Source organism: Tachysurus fulvidraco, chromosome 1, assembly GCF_022655615.1.
Source record: "Tachysurus fulvidraco isolate hzauxx_2018 chromosome 1, HZAU_PFXX_2.0, whole genome shotgun sequence".
Classification (NCBI taxonomy): Eukaryota; Metazoa; Chordata; class Actinopteri; order Siluriformes; family Bagridae; genus Tachysurus; species Tachysurus fulvidraco.
This window is the reverse complement of record NC_062518.1, coordinates 23,346,618-23,365,463: the sequence shown is the minus strand read 5'-3', so window position 1 is coordinate 23,365,463 and position 18,846 is coordinate 23,346,618. Positions and strand designations below refer to the sequence as shown.

The following is an 18,846-nucleotide window of genomic DNA, read 5'->3' as shown; positions in this document are numbered from 1 at the left end:
ACCCAGTAAACGCTCTGTTCTGGACATCTTGTTCTATTACAGTTTGAACATTAATGCTACATTTTATTTATTTATGCTATTCTAGATTGATGGGGTCAGAAACACAGATAAAAAGAACCTGACTAGGTCAAATTAAGTAGTTTTAAGATATATGTTGGTTACTATAGAAACTAGATTGGATTTAACCCTCCTGCAGTCCTTTTCTGACTTCCTATCCAAATTAGGACCACTGAGTCAACTTGACCTTGTCTGTTTTGACTGCTTATAAAAAATGAAGTATATATGATGGCCTTTTTTTCACCTTTTTTTTGTCGAACTTTTTTCCAACTTACTAACATATATTTTGCAAAAAGTTTTGTAATATTTGGTATAATAAATCTCATTAATATACAAAAATGCCTCATTTTTTAGTTAAAAAAAACATAAATTTTGAATTATTTTCACTATAGAGGCACAAACGTTAATGCACAATTACAGGCTGGTATATTTCAAAGCCAGGAGATTGTTTTGAAACCATTTTGACTATTTTTAATGTCAGTAAATAATAAAACCTGTTTTTTCCAGATCAAATGGACTTGAATGCTTATAAAGCAAAAAAAAAAAAACTATACGATTATCACCATTGTGTGATCAGCTTACATTTGTGAACATTTTGTAATGTTTATAATATTTATACTACCAGATGTCATCTGATCAACCACAACAGGCTACACACACACACACACACACACACACACACACACACACACACACACACACACAACTCAAAGACATGGCATAATTTCTTGTGAATAAAACTTGCTTTACACCTCTTATGCTTTTTATTAGATTTAATTTATAAACAATAAACCTCATGAAATTATGCCATATTTTTGAGTAAAATACACAGAAATTATTAAATATTATAAACATCCCCAGGTCACTGATGCAACTAAATTCATAAATAAGAGAGAGGAAACAAATATGATTTGAATATGAAAAAACAATGTGTGTGTGTGTGTGTGTGTGTGTGTGTGTGTGTGTGTGTGTGTGTGTGTGTAAAGCTTGCTAGTCCCCAGCTGGACAAATGCATATAACAAGTGTGAAATATTTAGAAATGATTGTTTTTGTTTTTTGGAGGCCCAATGAATTGCAATGCCCAATGCATGTGTGTGTGTGTGTGTGTGTGTGTGTGTGTGTGTGTGTGTGTGTGTGTGTGTGTGTGTGTGTGAAGCTTGTTGGTAGATCAGATTTTGCCCCCAGCTGTACAAATGCATATACGTGTGAAATATTTATAAATGAGTAGCTTTTGTTTTTTTTATGGAGGCCTAATGAATTGCAATGCTTGCGTGTGTGTGTGTGTGTGTAGCAACATTTCGGTAGATAATATTTTGCCCTCTGCTAGGCAAAGGCATATCAAAAGTGTGAAATATTTACAAATGTGTAGCTTTTTTTTTCTTGAGGCCTAATGAAATGCAATGCCCAATTTGTGTGTGTTTTGTGTGTGTGTGTTAGTGGACATTTTATGTGTGCATTTTTGTGTCTGTATGTTTGTTCATTGCACTGAAAAGGGCAAAAGTGTGACCTATTGCCCGACTAAATGTGGCAGGGTTAAATTGACCCCATGCTCTGGAGGAGGAAAGTATTTATTTTACGAACACATAGTTCAACAAAAATAGACAAAATTAATTTTACTTGCAAAGTTCATCATTTGGAACAATCCTGGTAAATTTCAGGCAAATATGTGGAAGAAAACCTGTTAAATGGCATTTAGATGTAAATCCTGGCTTCATCTGAACCATTACTGGCACTGTCATGTGAGGCTGTGGGTGGAGCCTCTTGAAGCTTTATGAAATAAACATATTAGAGTACAGAAAAAATATTTTCATTCAGCTAAAACCAGTCATCATGTTCATTGTTATATTCATGTGTCTGTGGATTTCACTAGGTGAGTTAACATTTTAGTTGTAGCATAAACTATTAATGTATAAATTAGTGATTAATTAGAGGGGGTGGTTTTAGGAAACAGTTAAATGCAAGATTTTTGTCTATATTGAATACATCTAAAACTCTTCTCTCTATGACAGGTGACTCCATGGCAGATCCAATAGAACCATTTTTTATTCACAAAGTTGTAGATGAAGGTGATGATGTTACTCTGTCCTGCAGCTATAAAGACTTCAGTGACCCTGTATATAATCTGCAATGGTACAGACAATATCCAAAGTCTAAACCTGAGTTCCTTCTTTATGTTTTTGAAAATGGAGATCTAAGTCCCAACAATCCCAAAAGAATGTCTGCTAATGTTCACGGAGATAAACAAGTGAATCTGATCATCTCCTCTGCTGCTGTATCAGACTCTGCTCTATACTATTGTGCTCTGGCGCCCACAGTGACAGGAAATCCAGCTGCACTGTACAAAAACTTACACACAGTTTAGTTATTTTTTTTAAAGCTAGTTCCTTGATGAGATGCCAGTCTTTCAGAGTGCAACATGCACACACATTCTCACACTCCTTCACTCCTTGAGGCAATTTGTAATTAAATTAGAAGTGCAGTAAAGACAAACCGTTACTCCACATATGCAACACTGAAATATATAAAGTATCTAAGACCATTCACTCAGACCAGCAATGAGGTAATGAGGAAATGTCCAGAACTAAGGAAAGAGTTTTAGGCTTTGCAGTATATAAGAATTAAACCTCACATGCTTTGTCACTTCTGTTAGGATGATTGTAAGTCTCTGTAATTTACCACATCATTATGTGTGAGTGTTGTTGCTTCATTTTCTATGATGTGTGTACTTTAATTAGTTTGTGTTACAGTTTTACACAGGAACCCTTCTGTCCACATTATCTATACAGATGGTATAAACAGTACAGACCAATTCCTGGTATTTCACCCCTGCTAAAAAAAACAGCATTGCTGGTCCAGCATAAGGTATGTTTTGCATGCTGGGGCCAGCTTGAGATGGTGGTATGCTGGTCCAGCATTAGGTGCTGGTTGCTGGTGTGCTAGCCGACCAGCTTGGGATGATGGTGTGCTGGCTGACCAGCCTGGGATGCTGGCGTGCTGGCCGACCAGCCTGGGATGCTGGCGTGCTGGTCAACATATGTTGTCTATGATACTAGTATGATCCCAGCAAGACCACAACAAAACCCATTTGCAACATATCACATTTCTTAATGCACATTCCTAGTTAAATAAAGACCAAGACAATTTTCTAGAGAATTGCAATTCACTTTTTAATACATTCTGGATATTCCTATCATTTACATGGCTTTATATATATATATATATATATATATATATATATATATATATATATATATATATATATATATATATATATATATATCTTTCAAAAAAGATATATGCTGCTTCATGGAGCCCGGGAAGTCAACATTTGTTGGTATTACTATATTTAATTTGTGAAGACACTTTAATCCCTAACGAACGATTTTTAAATGTTTTTATTCTTTGTTATTCAAAGCTTTTTGAGCTTTGTTATTTCAGTTCTTTATTCAAAAGAGGTAGCAAAAGAAATAACTTTATAATTAAATATATTCCAATATATTGTGTTTTAATCTTATATTACAAGTAAAAAGAAAGCTTGTTCCTATAAAGCTCATTCCAGCAAGATCATACTGGTTAACCAGCTACACCAGCCCCGTTTTGCTTGAAAACACCATGACTATGCTGGCCACCCATCTATACCAGCACTATACCAGCACTGAAAAGCATTATACCAGCACTATACCAGCTTGAACCAGTAAAAAACAGCCTGGACCAGCATGGAATTCCTGCTGGTTTATGCTGGATTTTTCAGCAGGGACACAAGTGACTAGAAGTGACTTATTTATTAGTGCATCATTTGTTTTCTGCTATTTTGCAGTGTTCAGTGTGAGAAAGTTCATTTCAATTCAGTTTTAACACTGAACACTGTTACAAACACAGAGACCACAGCTTATTAGGTATGATCTTATAATGTAATGGACTGCAAGCAGAGACACTGGAAAAAGTGTGGAAAATAAAAAAGAAAGTATGAAGCAAAGACAGAATTGTCTCTTAAATGTCTTAAATGTTTTAATAAAAAATAATAATTATTAAAAAGCCAAATCTTGTTAAATCAAAGTGACTTTGTTAAAAAGACTTAACAGAAAAAAGTTAAATCTCTCTGTTAAAAATATCCTATTATTTAGGAGTAATTAATTTACATTAATTAATTAACACATCTGTTGAATGACGAGTGGCAAGGCAAATCTTTTTTAACAACAATATCTTTACTAAGAGACATGCAAGAGTTCAACATATAATACACAAACCTTTACACCGCAGCACCAACCTGCACATGTGTATAAGCAAGCTTTAGGATCTTAGTCTGCTCAGATTTAAAGATACAGAACACTGCTGTTCTACATCCTCCTTCTTTAACTTTGACAGTTATTGCTTAATGAACAATTCCTTATATTGAAGTTAACTCAAAATTTAACATCAGTTATAATATTAACATTAATTAATCAAACATTTTGTTACTGAATTATAGAACTTTCTTTTCTGTCTCTATTTACTTTTTTTTTTCATTCCAAGTACTTTGGGTTTGGTTTGCAAATGCGAACTGCTCTGGTCACATATGGAGCTGTAGAAAGAACCTTTGTTGAATGTTCATTCAGTGGTTTCTTCTCAATTCCTACGTTGGTACGTTGTTCTTTGACCTCACTTGGAGTGGGGAACTTGTGCTTAGATTCAGCAGAGGGGATCTGAACAAAGGGAAGCGACATTTCGCTGTGGTTTAACTTTTGTGGTGGTGGCTCCACGACAGGAAGGATATGTTTCCGGTTTCGTCTGTATACTCTTCCTTTAACTTCCACAAGATATCGTGGTTCATCACAGAGCTGTTTGACGAGTCTGATTCGGTCATGGCCTTTGGACGTTGCGAGTCTCACTACCTCTCCTTGTAAGAGTGGTCGAAGAGGTCTGCTGGACTTGTCATAGTATGTCTTTTGACAATGTCTCTTTTTTGAGATTTGATTCTTGACAGCAACGTTATTCTTTGAGGCTGGCACCAGAATGGACTTGCTGATTGGCAGAGATGTGCGTGTCTGTCTCGACATTAATATCTCTGCTGGTGAACCCAGTGTGTGGTCACGTGGAATATTTCTGAGGTTGAGCAACATCAGAGCCATCCCTCCTGGATTTCTCCATTAGATGTTTTGCACTCCGCACTGCCCTCTCAGCTAGCCCGTTAGCTTATATTCAGGGCTACTAGTGGTATGTGTAAAATCCCAAGCAGAAGCAAAGTCTTTAAACTGTTGGCTTGTAAACTGGGTACCGTTGTCTGAAAAGACATTGTGCGGACTCCCATGAAAGAGAAGTGCCTTTTGAGTGAGCACATTAGTACCTCCTTTTCAATGTCCTTGGTCACAGAAGGCCAGAATACAATGCCCCGTGCCCTGCGTTTGGTTTCATCAAGGCCTGGATGACCTCTGTGAATAATGGTGATATACTCACTGCGTAGTGATTCTGGAACAACCGTTCTCTGTCACTTCATGAGTACATCTTCATCTACAGTAAGCTCATCCCTAAAGGGAAAATACTCACAAATTTCTGCTGGCAGCTTTGATTGGCTAGAGGGCCATCCTGACTTGATAATACTGCAGAGACGTTGAAGGACTGGATCCTGTGCAGTATGTGTTTGCAACTCTTTCAGTCTGGAAGACGAGATGTGTTGAACTGACATAACTTCAAAGTCAGCCCCGTCATCAGTGTGTTCATCTGGTGAGTCTCTGGGGGAACATGACAACATGTCGGCAAGCAACATATGTTTCCCTTTCTTGTATGTGATTGTGAAGTTGTATTTCTGCAATCTTAGCATCATGTGTTGCAGCCTAGCTGGAGCTGTGTAGATAGGCTTTTTAAGGATGGTGTGGCTGGTGGTCTGTTTTGATGTGAATTTGTTTACCATATATGTAGTCATTAAATTTGTTGCACGCAAATACAACAGCCAGAAGTTCTTTTTCTATCTGCGCGTAACGTACTTCTGTTTGCGTCAGAGTACGTGAGGCGTACGCGACAGGAGCACCTTCTTGGAGACACGCAGCTCCGAGTCCAAACTGGGAGGCATCACAGGTGAGTGTGACAGGTTTCAGGACATCATAGTATTTCAAGGTAGGTGGACTAGAAATCCTGTGCTTCAAAACTTCAAAAGCATCCTGATGCTGTTCAAACCAACACCACTCTGTGTTTTTACAGGTCAGCTCACGCAGAGGGGCAGACAGTTCACTAAGGTTCGGTATGAATTTTCCTAAGTAATTGATCATACCCAGGAAGCGCTGCGATGCAGTAACATTGTCTGGTGGCGGCATTTCTGAGATTGCTTTTGTTTTTGCTGAGTCGGGTTGTAGTCCCTTGCTTGTGAAAACATGACCGACATAGCTCACCTCACTTAGGCGGAATTTGCATTTCTAAGGGTTCAGTCTCAGGTTCACTTCACAAGCACAGTCCAACACTTTCCTTAGGTTTGCATCATGTTCCTGCTCACCGTTACCTCCCATGATGATATCATCTATGACCATGCACGGGTAGCCGGCAAAGATCTGTTCCATAGCGCGCTGAAAGACCTCACTGGCTGAATTAATGCCAAAGGGCATCCTGAGAAATCAAAATCTTCCAAATGGAGTACTGAACGTAGTCAGTAGGGAGGACTTATGATCCAGCGAAATCTGCCAAAAGGAGCTTTTTGCATCAAGCACATAGAATACTTTGGAGTTTGGCATATGCGCTGCCACTTCCTCCACTGTGCACATGGGGTGATGCGGACGTTTTAGGAACTTCTTTAGGTCCCTAGGGTCAATGTACAGTCTAATTTCATCTGAGTTTTTTTTGTGAGTCGCCACCATATCGGTTGGCTCAGATACAGGAGTGATTACACCCATGGCAACCATTCTTTCCAAATCTGCTTTTACCTTGTGTTGCATCGCAGCAGGAAGTCTGCGTGCTGGACGGACGACAGGTTGAGCTTCTTTGTCCAGTTTCATGCAGTACGTTACGGGAAGCTTTCGGATTTCATCTCGGAAAAGATCTGCATATTCTGTATTAAGCTGCTGGATGAAACTTGGGTTTTCTTTTACCTTGACCTGGTGGACTGCATTATTGAGAGAAATAAGGCCCATCCGAAGACAGTCTGACAGTCTGGTTGCTTCCACAATTGCTACAATTATGAATCTGTTGCGGGGCAAACTTAACTAATCTGTTAACTAATCTGTCGTAACTCAGAGCCCGTCTCCAAGTCGACATATCACAGAGTGATCTCCACACTTAGACTTTTTGGTTACTAAAGACTGTTTTAGTTAGATTTAACTGATAACTCTATAATTACTACAAAAAACACTGAGAAAACTCCTCAGACCTGGATGAGAATGAGCAAACTTCTTTATTGTGGTCAATCAGCCAACAATCTTCTAAGAGAAATTGCCAAGTTGAAAGTAACAAATGAAAACCCCAAAAAGAGCATCTCATGCAAAAATCAATCAAAAACAAAAACTCTCGCGACGTTCTTGCAAAAATAAAAACACACACAGACACCACACACACGCGCACACACACCACATACGCACACAGGCACACACACACGCGCGTGGGGCTGCCTCCTTCATCTGGCCAGAAGAATTTGACACACACACACCTACCCCCAGTATTTCTTGGAGTCCCAGGTGCATATCATTATTTTATATTATCATATTATTTATTGGCATCACCTCCTATGTTTTCTAAATACACCTATTATTTCCCATTTACCTTTTCCCCATATGCCCATTTATGGATTTTCCTCCCCTTAGTTCTCAGGGCCTAGGTCTGTGAACCAATGTCTTTTTCAGTCTACATAACAAGTTATCGCTATGAGCTAAGGTCTGAGAACCATGGTCTTCTTCATTCTCCATAACAATTTATGAGCTAAGGTCTGGGAACCATGGTCTTTTTCATTCTACATAACAAGTTATCGCTATGAGCTAAGGTCTGGGAACCAAAGTCTTTTCCATTTTACATAGCAAGTTTGTATTTGTTATTACAAATGTGCTCGGAATGACTAGGCCTGACAGCCCCGAATCTGGTTACTTTTACTAAGTTTATGATTACAATAAACATCTTTGGCCTACAACATCGCCTATATATGTCTTATGACAGCAATTGTAATATTTTGCAAGGCCTAATACTTTACCTTGGTTATAGTATTGTAAGGAATAATACTTTAATTATTTCTACTAAGATTTTTTACAACACTGTGTTTGGGAGTACGAAACGGTTTTATTTTTACAGTTTGTTGAACACTGTCCACATTTGTCAAGTTGTGCTTTGGTCCAGCAAGTGTTTTAGTGTGCTGGTCAGTAAGTTCATGTATTTGGCATATTTCAATGGCTTTTGTCAACGTTAGCTCATTGTCACGCAACAGGAGTTTTCTCATTCCATCATTAAGTGTACCGCACACGAGTCGATCTCTTATCAATTCTTCCTGTAAATCTCCAAACCTGCAACTTTGTGCTTTGTGTCGTGGTCACTTACATATGCCTCGATTGTTTCTCCTGACTTTTGGTCTCTTGAATTAAATTTGTGTCTTTCCATCGTTATGTTTGTTTGTGGGCTGCAAAGTTCGTGAAACTTGCGTTTTAGACATTCCGCGTCCTCGCGTGATTCTGCCTGAGTAATCATTCGTCGGTTTTCTCCCTCACCTGCATACGCAGCGGGTGCATAGACGAACGTTCGCTTGCGCTCGATGGCTTCCGAGCCAGCCAAATTGAGCAGTATGAATGCTTTCGTGCGAGGCTCTTTTTCAGAGTGTGCAGCAGCAATGAATATGTCGAATTCCTGCTCAAACACACGGCAATTTTCAGCGATATTTCCATCAAATACAAGTGGATCAGGTCTGCGAAACCCTTCAGCCATGATTTATTATACGATGAAGAACGACGGCTTACTGTGTGGATGCTTGTTGCTTTTCCTTGCTGCTTTCACAATGCTGTGCAGACTACTTCTGACACCATGTTGAATGACGAGTGGCAAGGCAAAGATCTTTTTTTAACAACAATATCTTACTAAGAGACATGCAAGAGTTCAACATATAATACACAAACTTTTACACCGCAGCACCAACGCACATGCGTATAAGCAAGCTTTAGGATCTTAGTCTGCTCAGATTTAAAGCTACAGAACACTGCTATGTTCTACAACATCTAATGCAGTGGCATTACACTGATATTGTTCTGTGTTTTATTGGTGACTCAATTCACAACTGATGATCTGTACAAGTTAAACTACAACAGTGTGACTTTCTGGGTGTGGCATTCTAGAGACGTGTAAAGTTCAGCACATACAGCACTATTATACAGAATTGTCACAGAGCTGTATTCAGAAATGGCTCAACTAAATAACTTACTATACATAGTGAGATACACACCACTGATTCTCACTCTAGTTACAGGTCATTCATTGTATTATATAATATTTTTTTAAAGCATATAGTAATTTCCTAATATACCAAGTTTTAAAAAAATTGTTGCAGATTTATTTCTTTATATTCTTTTTCACTCCAGGCAGTTTTGCAGATAAAATTGGACCAAAGGATGAAGATGCCAACATTTCTGGGAGAGAAACAGACACTGTTACTCTGAAATGTTCATATGAGACAAACAGTGATTATGTTTGGCTTTATTGGTACAAGCAATATCCTAACAGCTCACCACAGTTTTTACTGTGTAAAGGCGCAAGGTCATATTCTGGAGAGCACAAACCTACTGACACTCGATTAGAGACAAGAACAAGCAGAGACTCTACTGAACTTACTATCAGAGGTCTAAAGCTCTCAGATTCTGCTCTCTTTCTTTGTGCTCTTAGAGATGTAACACAGTGATACAGAGTCAGTGAAAGGCTTTACAAAAACTTATAAAACCACAACAAAGATCCTCCCTTTACCAACCTGTTATCAGTTAACCACAGACACAAACGATAATTGTGGTAATTTTGTGGTATAAATGAATAAAGAAGCAAACAAACAAATGCTCCACAGTGTGTTACAGGTGCACAGGAAGTTTATTGTATTTTTCCTGACAGTTTTGTCCATGATACACTGTAATCAAGTCATTTGAAATTTACTGATTAATTAAATGGTGCATTCATTTAGTCATTCAGTCTTGTGTGTGTTATGCATGTATGTACAGCTGCATGTTACTTTGTATGATGTGAACTAGAGCAATGTCCTTTTACAAACCTCTCAGAACTAGTTACAGGTCATTAACTTTCATTTAATTCATTGTATTAGCTGATTGCAAAATGTTTAACAATCAATCAAGCAAACTTATATTTAGACAATATTTTGTTTGCAAAAATATGTGAAAAATTTCTAACATTTCTTACATTTTCTTTGTCACTTCAGGTAGTTTTGCAGATAAAATTGGGCCGACGGACAAAGTTACCAGCATTACCAGGAAAGAAACAAACACTGTTACTCTGAAATGTTCATATGAGACAAGCAGCAATTACATTTATCTTTACTGGTACAAACAATATCCTAACAGCACACCACAGTTTTTACTGTATAAAGGTGCAAGGTCATGTAGTGCTAAGAGCACTCCGTCTGACACTCGATTAGAGTCAGAAACAAGCAGAGACTCTACTGAACTTACTATCAGAGGTCTGAAGCTCTCAGATTCTGCTCTCTATCATTGTGCTCTTAGAGACATAACACAGTGATACAGAGTCAGTGAAAGGCTGTACAAAAATATTATAATGGCATATACACATGTAAGATGTTTCTAAAAACCACATCAACTTTTTATCAGTTAAAAATAAACTGTGCAATATATATTAAACATAGAACTATTCCACAGTTGCTGATGAACCCACTGCATCTGACTTCACCTCTTAAACATATCTTTTGGAGAACTCCAAATACTTTGACACTACGTTTATTTCCAAGTATTTTTCTTTATTTCAAGTAGAAACTGGAACAGAAACACTATACTTGTATTCAGGCTGTATAAGTAACAAATTGTTTTGTTTTATGTCAGAGAACAAGAGAGAGCTATTATTAATAACTATAATGTTAGCAGAAGTGACTGAACCTGTATTGTATAAATAACTAAGAGCTAGGGAACAGCTCAGAGGGTTTAGAGAAGACTTTTCTGTTTAACAAGGCCTCAGGGTTGTCAAGTGTCACACATTTCGCTCTTTTGTCATGCTCTCCCACCACACATCGTATTTCAAACTTTTTGACTATTATATATCATATATACTCTATGGAAATGGGCAGGAATGACACTTATCAGCCAATCAAAAAAAGAGGCTACAGAATAGCCAATCAGAAAAATAGCACTATCTGGGTAAGATTTAATGTAACAACCAATGGAAAAAAAAAAACATTCATTATAGAGGGTATTTTCGATGGTCGGTTTGAACAAAATCTCGAAACACGAAACAGCTTGTCTCTGGAAGGGACATTGTCCTCGATCATGACCCTAAAAAGTGCTGGGCTTGCGCCGAACTGTTTTAAATGGGAGCAATATTACAAATGATAAAGAAGTCCAAAAAGGCAACAAACACTTACAGTAAACAACAGTCATAATCTCTCTCTCTCTCTCTCTCTTACACACACACACACACACACACACACACACACACACAAATTAATAAATGAAAATTGAATAAATACTTTATGTGGTTAAATTGCAGTAAGTGATCCTTACCAAACAACAACTCCCTCATTATTGTTTGTTTACTTATTTATTTATTTACTTATTTCTTTATTTATTTGTTTGTTTGTTTGTTTGTTTATTGGGGGGGGGGGGGGTTGGAGATGTCACGCTTGCCTGTCTTCAAAACTTGATAGCCCTGCAAGGCCTTGTATTTTAATGAGCTTGCTGGCTTGTGCTGTCAGCTCTTGGCTGATCGCAAATAACATGCAACACCAACACTAACAGACAGAAGAGCACACAGCTCCTCTGATTAAATATGAACATTTATATTTAAAGGATTTCTTCTCTGATTATTTAATCACTAAGCATTACAGCCGATATTCAAAACAAATAAACGGACAATACACTCCATCTGAGGCACTGCTGTATGCCATTGTGCACGACCCCCGAGTTTACACATAATACTTGCTGAATCAGCTCTCAGACAGTGCTCTTGCCATGTGAGGTGAGAATTTCTGCTGCTGTCCATCACCTGCTCCACAGTTAGCCATTGCTGTCTGCTAGACCAGGAAGGGCATAATGGCTCTCATTCTTCATGTGGCACATAGAATTCTCACTCTATGGACCGACATGAATCGAGGGGAATGCAAAAACATTGAGGAGGGCAGAACTCCACTCCATCTGGCATGTGAGCTATCACACTCAGATCCTGTTATAATGTTACTGTGAAGTGGGGCTTCACCAAAAGCTGAGGATCACAATAGTATGACACCAATGGATCTCGTTCTCAAGCATCTACGGACCTCCAAAGTGAACGCACGTGCCAAGATGTTGTGCCTGGAAAGGCTGCCCATGTTCATGCTCAAGTTCTGGGAGTGGAGACCTTTAACTACTTGGCTATGCAAAGAACTCTGGCTCAACTATCTCCTCATGAATTTCCTAAAAGTCCAGATGAACTGCCCATTCCAGTTTTTCTGAAACCCCTCCCACACAGCCCTAAATGCAGTCCTAACAGTGGAACTCTTACTGAAACACACATTTTTCTTTCTTGTAATGTAAACAAAGAAGGATTTGTTTGTAAATTTGTGCATGTGCCTTTTATTGATTTTTTAAAAAAATTGGAAACCTTTGTTTGAATGATGATTTAAGTGTAACTATTATTATGTAAATACATTTACGTTATTGTGAAAAAAATAATAAGGGTTACATTAATTTTTAAAAAATCCATTCTAAAACTCCATCTCACCATCTCTTAGGGCAGTGGTCCCCAACCACTGGGCCACGGACCCTGTGCCAGTCCATGGGTCATTATGTCCGGGCCACACAAAGTATAATACTTTTTTTTTTTTTCAAATTCACTGACCAACACTTCGAAAAAATTTTTATTTAAAAAAATTTCTGTCACTTGTTATGCAAGAGACTCTACAAATTTTATTTTACCACTTTTTTGCTGTGCACCTGCTTTTTCAACTCTGATCTACAGTCTTTGTAGCCGACCTTCAAAGATTGTGTGTGGTAGCTGCTTTTTCCCTAAAGAATAATCTACAGATACTGTAGTTGTAGCCAGGAGATGAAGACATTTGCTTTGTGAGTCCACAGTCACTCTAGTATCCCGTACCTCCTAACTGATATTCAGAGTTAGAGGTTTTTTTTACATGCCACCGTTAAGACTTCATTTTAGATTTAGCTCTGTAATATTTATTTTTGTTTTTAAAGCATATAGTAATTTCCTAATATACCTAGTTAATATTTGATTTAGAAAAATTTGTTGCAGACGTATTTCTTTATATTCTTATTCTTAGTCGCTTAAACCCTGATATTCCAATCAACAGTATAGAATACATATAAAGTAATATAAATGAGATTATTTATTTTGCATGTTATTATATGCCATGTATTTTGTTATTGTTTGTGCTTTCTTAAATTTAACAATTTATCTGACTAGTGTAATCAGGTAGCATGCCTGTTTATACACTTCAAACAGAAATATGACATGGGTATATTTTTGATGTATGTCACGGAGTCACCAGGTCCTCCCCTCACTCACCAGCATTCACATTCACCTGAGTACTTCAGAGCAGATGTGAGTTTGATCATCCAGATAAAACATGATGAAATGGGTGAATAACAAACAGAAGCAGTGCCATTACTGGTTTTGCACAAGATAAATATTTCAAGCAAATAGAACATCCAAGCCCAAATAAAAATAAGAAGGTTGTGTCAGAAAGAGCATCTGGTTTAAAACATGTGCTATATCAAAATATGAGGGCCAGGTGATCTGTTGCGGTGACTCTGGACAGGGAGCGGCCGAAATAACAACAGCAACAACAACATGTGTTAATTAATATCATGTTCAATATCATCTTAATTCACAAGCACCTCTTTTCAGACATTTTGTATATCAGTGATTTTTGAAATCAGGGACAAAACATGTCCACCAGATAAAAAACAGTTTGTGGGTAAAAAATGTGTTAATATTACACATACACTTAACTAGAAAACTAAAAAGGATAATAAAAGCACAATTAAATATTATTTCATGTCGTTTTATAAAGGTTTTTAATTCTAAATGATATGTGACCAGTGTCTGTAAAAACCCCTTGCCCAGAAACAGGTTCATTACATTACAAAAGCATAAAAACAATTAAAAGTAATTTTATTTTAATGTAGTTAAGACGATTAACTTGTGTCCTGGGTTTTTGGAAACACCGTCAGACCTTTTTTTGTTACGTCCCATGCGTAGCTCGCGCGTCTAGGGGTTTTAGGACCTAACATATGAGAAGAGAGAAGAGCATAACCCGGACCCTGCCACAGCACCACATCAACGTTCCGTATCGAATTTGAAAGGTTTATTTAAGCATCTGGATATAACAGGAAGAAAAAAATACTAATCAGTTCAAGTTCAACTGAGGAAGGGAACAAAATCTCAGAAGGGGGCAACGCCAAAATAACAAACAAAAGTTCACTGCCTGGGAAGTGGAAATCTTGATAATCTAGAACACAAAAGTAAAATGAATAACAGATACCTGAACTCACTCCCTAACTAACACAAAACAGGAGAAAACAAGGATTCACAAAATAAAGTGGCACCCACCTCCCTACCGTTCCCGAAATTACACATAATAACAAAAGAACAATCAGAACCAAAGTCACTGATCACTATAACATTGGATAATAAGCACAACATGGAATTCAATAAGCCATGCTGGGCAGAACACGGATCATGCCCTTGGAGAAGAAAGGTCTCGCCGACTGAGCCTTCTGGTCTGCTTTTAAACAGACCAAACTCCTTAAACAAACTCCTATCCTTTCGGTTGATAAACAGGTGCAGCTGGGAGGAAGCAATTAGGTGACCTGAGAGAAGACAGTGGGAGGAGCCACAGGAGAGCAGGAGACAACACAACAGCAACCACAAGAGAAGACAAAATATACATCTTTGGACGTAACAAATAAAAATATCAGGAGTTATTGAGGGCAGCCAAAACTCTGAGGGTCACATTTATCACTTCCTTGTTCTTTCAAATGCCATCAGACCACTCTATCTCAGGTACGTTTTTAATATTCATTTAAATTTATACCTACTTGTTAATACTTTGCATGTCACAACCATAGTGTGTCAACACCATAAACAATGTAATGTAAGATTTGTATGATATTTTCTGTTATACATGCTTAATTTAAGTAAAGTATAAAGGTAACAAGGAACGAATGATAAACAAGATGGCTCTTGTGAGAAGCACGTGTTATGAGAGGAAACATGGTATTTTGTCAACTCCGTCACATGTCAACACCATCAGGATTTGAGTTTGACGGTGTTGACTCTTTCTAAGCCGGTGTTGACAAAGGCCATTATGTGCATTATTCCTCATTTTAGTGTAGTTGACTTCAATCATATAGATGCAGCAGCTCAGAATTGCTGTTTGACTACTGCATGATCACTCATGATTCTGGCAGACATCCACCAGGAGTGCTGCAATGGTCATGTTCCCCCGCTCTGACGTAGTTAATGAGTAGCTGCCTTATTCATGCCCCTACGCGCATCTGTTGCAATGATGCATTGATCCACCAGGTGGCGCAGTGATCAGTGTAACAGCTGCTGGCATTAACCAATGAAACATCTCTAAATTAAATGTAAACAAATTGCAGCAGGGAGAAAGAGAGAGAGGCCGATCAGACACCGCCTCGCATTGTCATGGATATAAATATCTATAAAAATTCATATTTTTATGATATTTAAAATCCTTGCACGGTCTCTATTGCACTCCCTTGATTTTTACACTTTACTTTTTGTAGTCATAACAGTACACTATAAACCCTCAGTTTTGTAATATCTTTTATGGTCTTCGATCTTAGGGCTTTTTTTTACATTTCTATTGTTAGAATTAAGAGGCAACACTAACATCATTAACACCATCGTGTGATGCTGTGGGTGGAGTTTTATGAACCTTTATGATGTTAACATCTCAGAGTAAAGAAATAGTATTTTCATTCAGATAAAAGCATTCATCATGTTCATTGTTATATTCATGTGTCTGTGGCTTTCAGTTGGTGGGTTAACATTGACTTTTTGTTAGTTTAGAAAATATTTGTTGAGTTTAAGATTATCTAGTCTTATGAATTAATTTGGTTGTGTTAGAAAGCCTGGTTTATAGTTATGTTCAAAATTATTCAACCCCCAATGCTGTAAATGGTTTTAGGGAATTTAGTGTACATCTGTAATTGTATTCAGAATGAAATCTTAAGGACTTCTTAAAGAACCATATGCAACTAAAATGATATCAATTAGTTTTGTAATACAGTAGTAAATGTTTCTTTTGTGAATTCTTCATTGACACAATTATTCAACCCCTTAAAGACTACCACTCTGAAGAACAGAGGTTCATTGAAGTGTTTTCAATCAGGTATTGAAAACACCTGTGGATGTCAGGGAGCAGCAATAAAGCCTAATAAGCACCAATTAGGCAGCTTTAAAATGACTGTGATACTCAGCTCCTTCTAGACATTTACAGGTATGGTTACAAACATGGTGAAGTCAAGAGAATGGTCCAGGAAGACAAGAGAAGAGGTGATTAACATCTTTGCAATCTTCTTATAGCCATTGCCCTTCCTGTGAAGAGTAAACATACCAAGAGACACCATAGGAAGCGTCATTCACAAATTCAAGGCAAAGGGCACTGTTTAAAAGCTACCTGGTCGTGGCAGAAAGAAGATGCTGACTTCGACTGCTGTGCGCTACCTGAAGCGTAGAGTGGAGAAAAGTCCCTGTGTGACTGCTGAGGAACTGAGAAAAGATTTGTCAGATGTGGGTACTGAAGTTTCTGCTCAGACAATATGGCGCACCCTGCGTAATGACAGCCTCCATTCCAGAACTCCCAGGCTCACCCCCTTGCTGTCGACTGCAGTATGCCAAAAGTCATGTGGACAAACCACAGACATTTTTGGATAGTGTTCTGTGGACTGATGAAACAAAATTAGAACTGTTTGGGCCCATGGATCAACGCTATGTTTGGAGGAGGAAGAACAAGAAAAGAACACCTTGCCTACTGTGAAGCATGGCAGGGGGTCAATCATGCTTTGGGGCTGTTTTGCTTCTGCAGGTACTGGGAAGCTTCACCGTGTGCAAGGTACCATGAATTCTCTTCAGTACCAGGAGATATTGGATGACAATGTGATGCAGTCCGTCACAAACCTGAGGCTTGGGAGACGTTGGACCTTTCAACAGGACAATGATCCCAAGCATACCTCCAAGTCCATTAGAGCATGGTTGCAGATTAAAGGCTGGAACATTTTGAAGTGGCCATCGCAGTCACTTAAATCCGATTGAGAACCTCTGGTGGGACTTAAAGAAAGCAGTTGCAGTGCGCAAGCCTAAGAATGTGACTGAACTGGAGGCTTTTGCCCATGATGAATGGGCAAAGATACCCGTAGATCGCTGCAAGACACTTGTGTCAAGCTATGCTTCACATTTAAAAGCTGTTATAACTGTAAAAGGATGTTGTACTAAGTACTAAGAATGAATGTCACTTAGGGGTTGAATAAAACTGATAATGATGTGAGCTCAGAAAAGACATTTGTGGTTATTTCATTATAAATGTTATGTTATATTTGTCTGACCTACATGTGCCTCTTTGATTTAATTGTAAGCAGGATGACTGAATGATCAAAATCAATGTCAAACCAACCAAAACAATCAATTTCAGTTGGGGTTGAATAATTTTGAACACAACTGTATGTAATTCTGGCTTGATTTTTACTGTAAAGATAAAAACATTATGTTCTCTTCTCTATGACAGGTGACTCCATGGCAGATTCAATAATGCCACTTTTCACTCATAAAGTTGCAAATGAAGGTGATGTTACTCTGTCCTGCAGATATGAAACAAGTTTTACAGGAAACACCCTGCAGTGGTACAGACAATATCCAAAATCTAAACCTGACTTCCTTCTTTATATTATTGAAAATGGAGATCTAAGTCCCAACACTCCCCCAAGAATGTCTGCTGAAGTAAACAAAGATAATAAGCAAGTGGATCTGATCATCTCATCTGCTGCTCTATCAGACTCTGCTCTAAACTATGGTGCTCTGGCGCCCACAGTGACAGGAAATCCAGCTGCACTGTACAAACACTAACACACTGTTTTGTTATTTTATGTAGCTCTACTGGTGATTGAGGAAAATGTATTTTCGCTTTTCAGGTAGTCTTTCACAGTGCATAATGCACACACATTCACACAATCCTTCACTCCTTGGGGCAATTTGTAATTAAATTAGAAGTGCACTAAAGACAAGCCGTGGCTCCACATATATAAAACTGAACTGTATAAAGCATCTAAGACCATTCACTCAGACCAGCAATGAGGTAATGTGGAAATCTCCAGAACTAAGGAAAGAGTATTAGGCTTTGCAGGATATAAGAATTAGAAATCAAATGCTTTGTCAATTCTGTTAGGATGGAGTGTAAGTCTCTGTAATTTACTACTGCAATGTGTGTGATTTAAATTGTTGTTGCTTCATTTTATATGATTTATCTACTTTAATTAGTTTGTGTTACAGTTTTACACAGGAAACCTTCTGTTCACATAGCATTATCTCTACAGATGGTATAACCACTACAGACCAATTCCTGGTATTTATACACAAGTGACTAGAAGTGACTTATTTATTAGTGCATCATTTGTTTTC

General features: G+C 38.0%; 1 pseudogene and 1 gene segment (V, D, J or C); both read left to right on the top strand.

Annotated features, from left to right (window-relative positions):
• The first annotated feature begins 9,362 nt into the window (after positions 1 to 9,362).
• Positions 9,363 to 9,982, top strand: LOC125146008. The segment is given in 2 exon segments: positions 9,363 to 9,454; positions 9,567 to 9,982. Coding segments are annotated over 2 exon segments (384 nt in total).
• A 776-nt stretch (positions 9,983 to 10,758) lies between these two features.
• Positions 10,759 to 17,487, top strand: LOC125140822 (annotated as a pseudogene).
• The last annotated feature ends 1,359 nt before the right edge of the window (positions 17,488 to 18,846 follow it).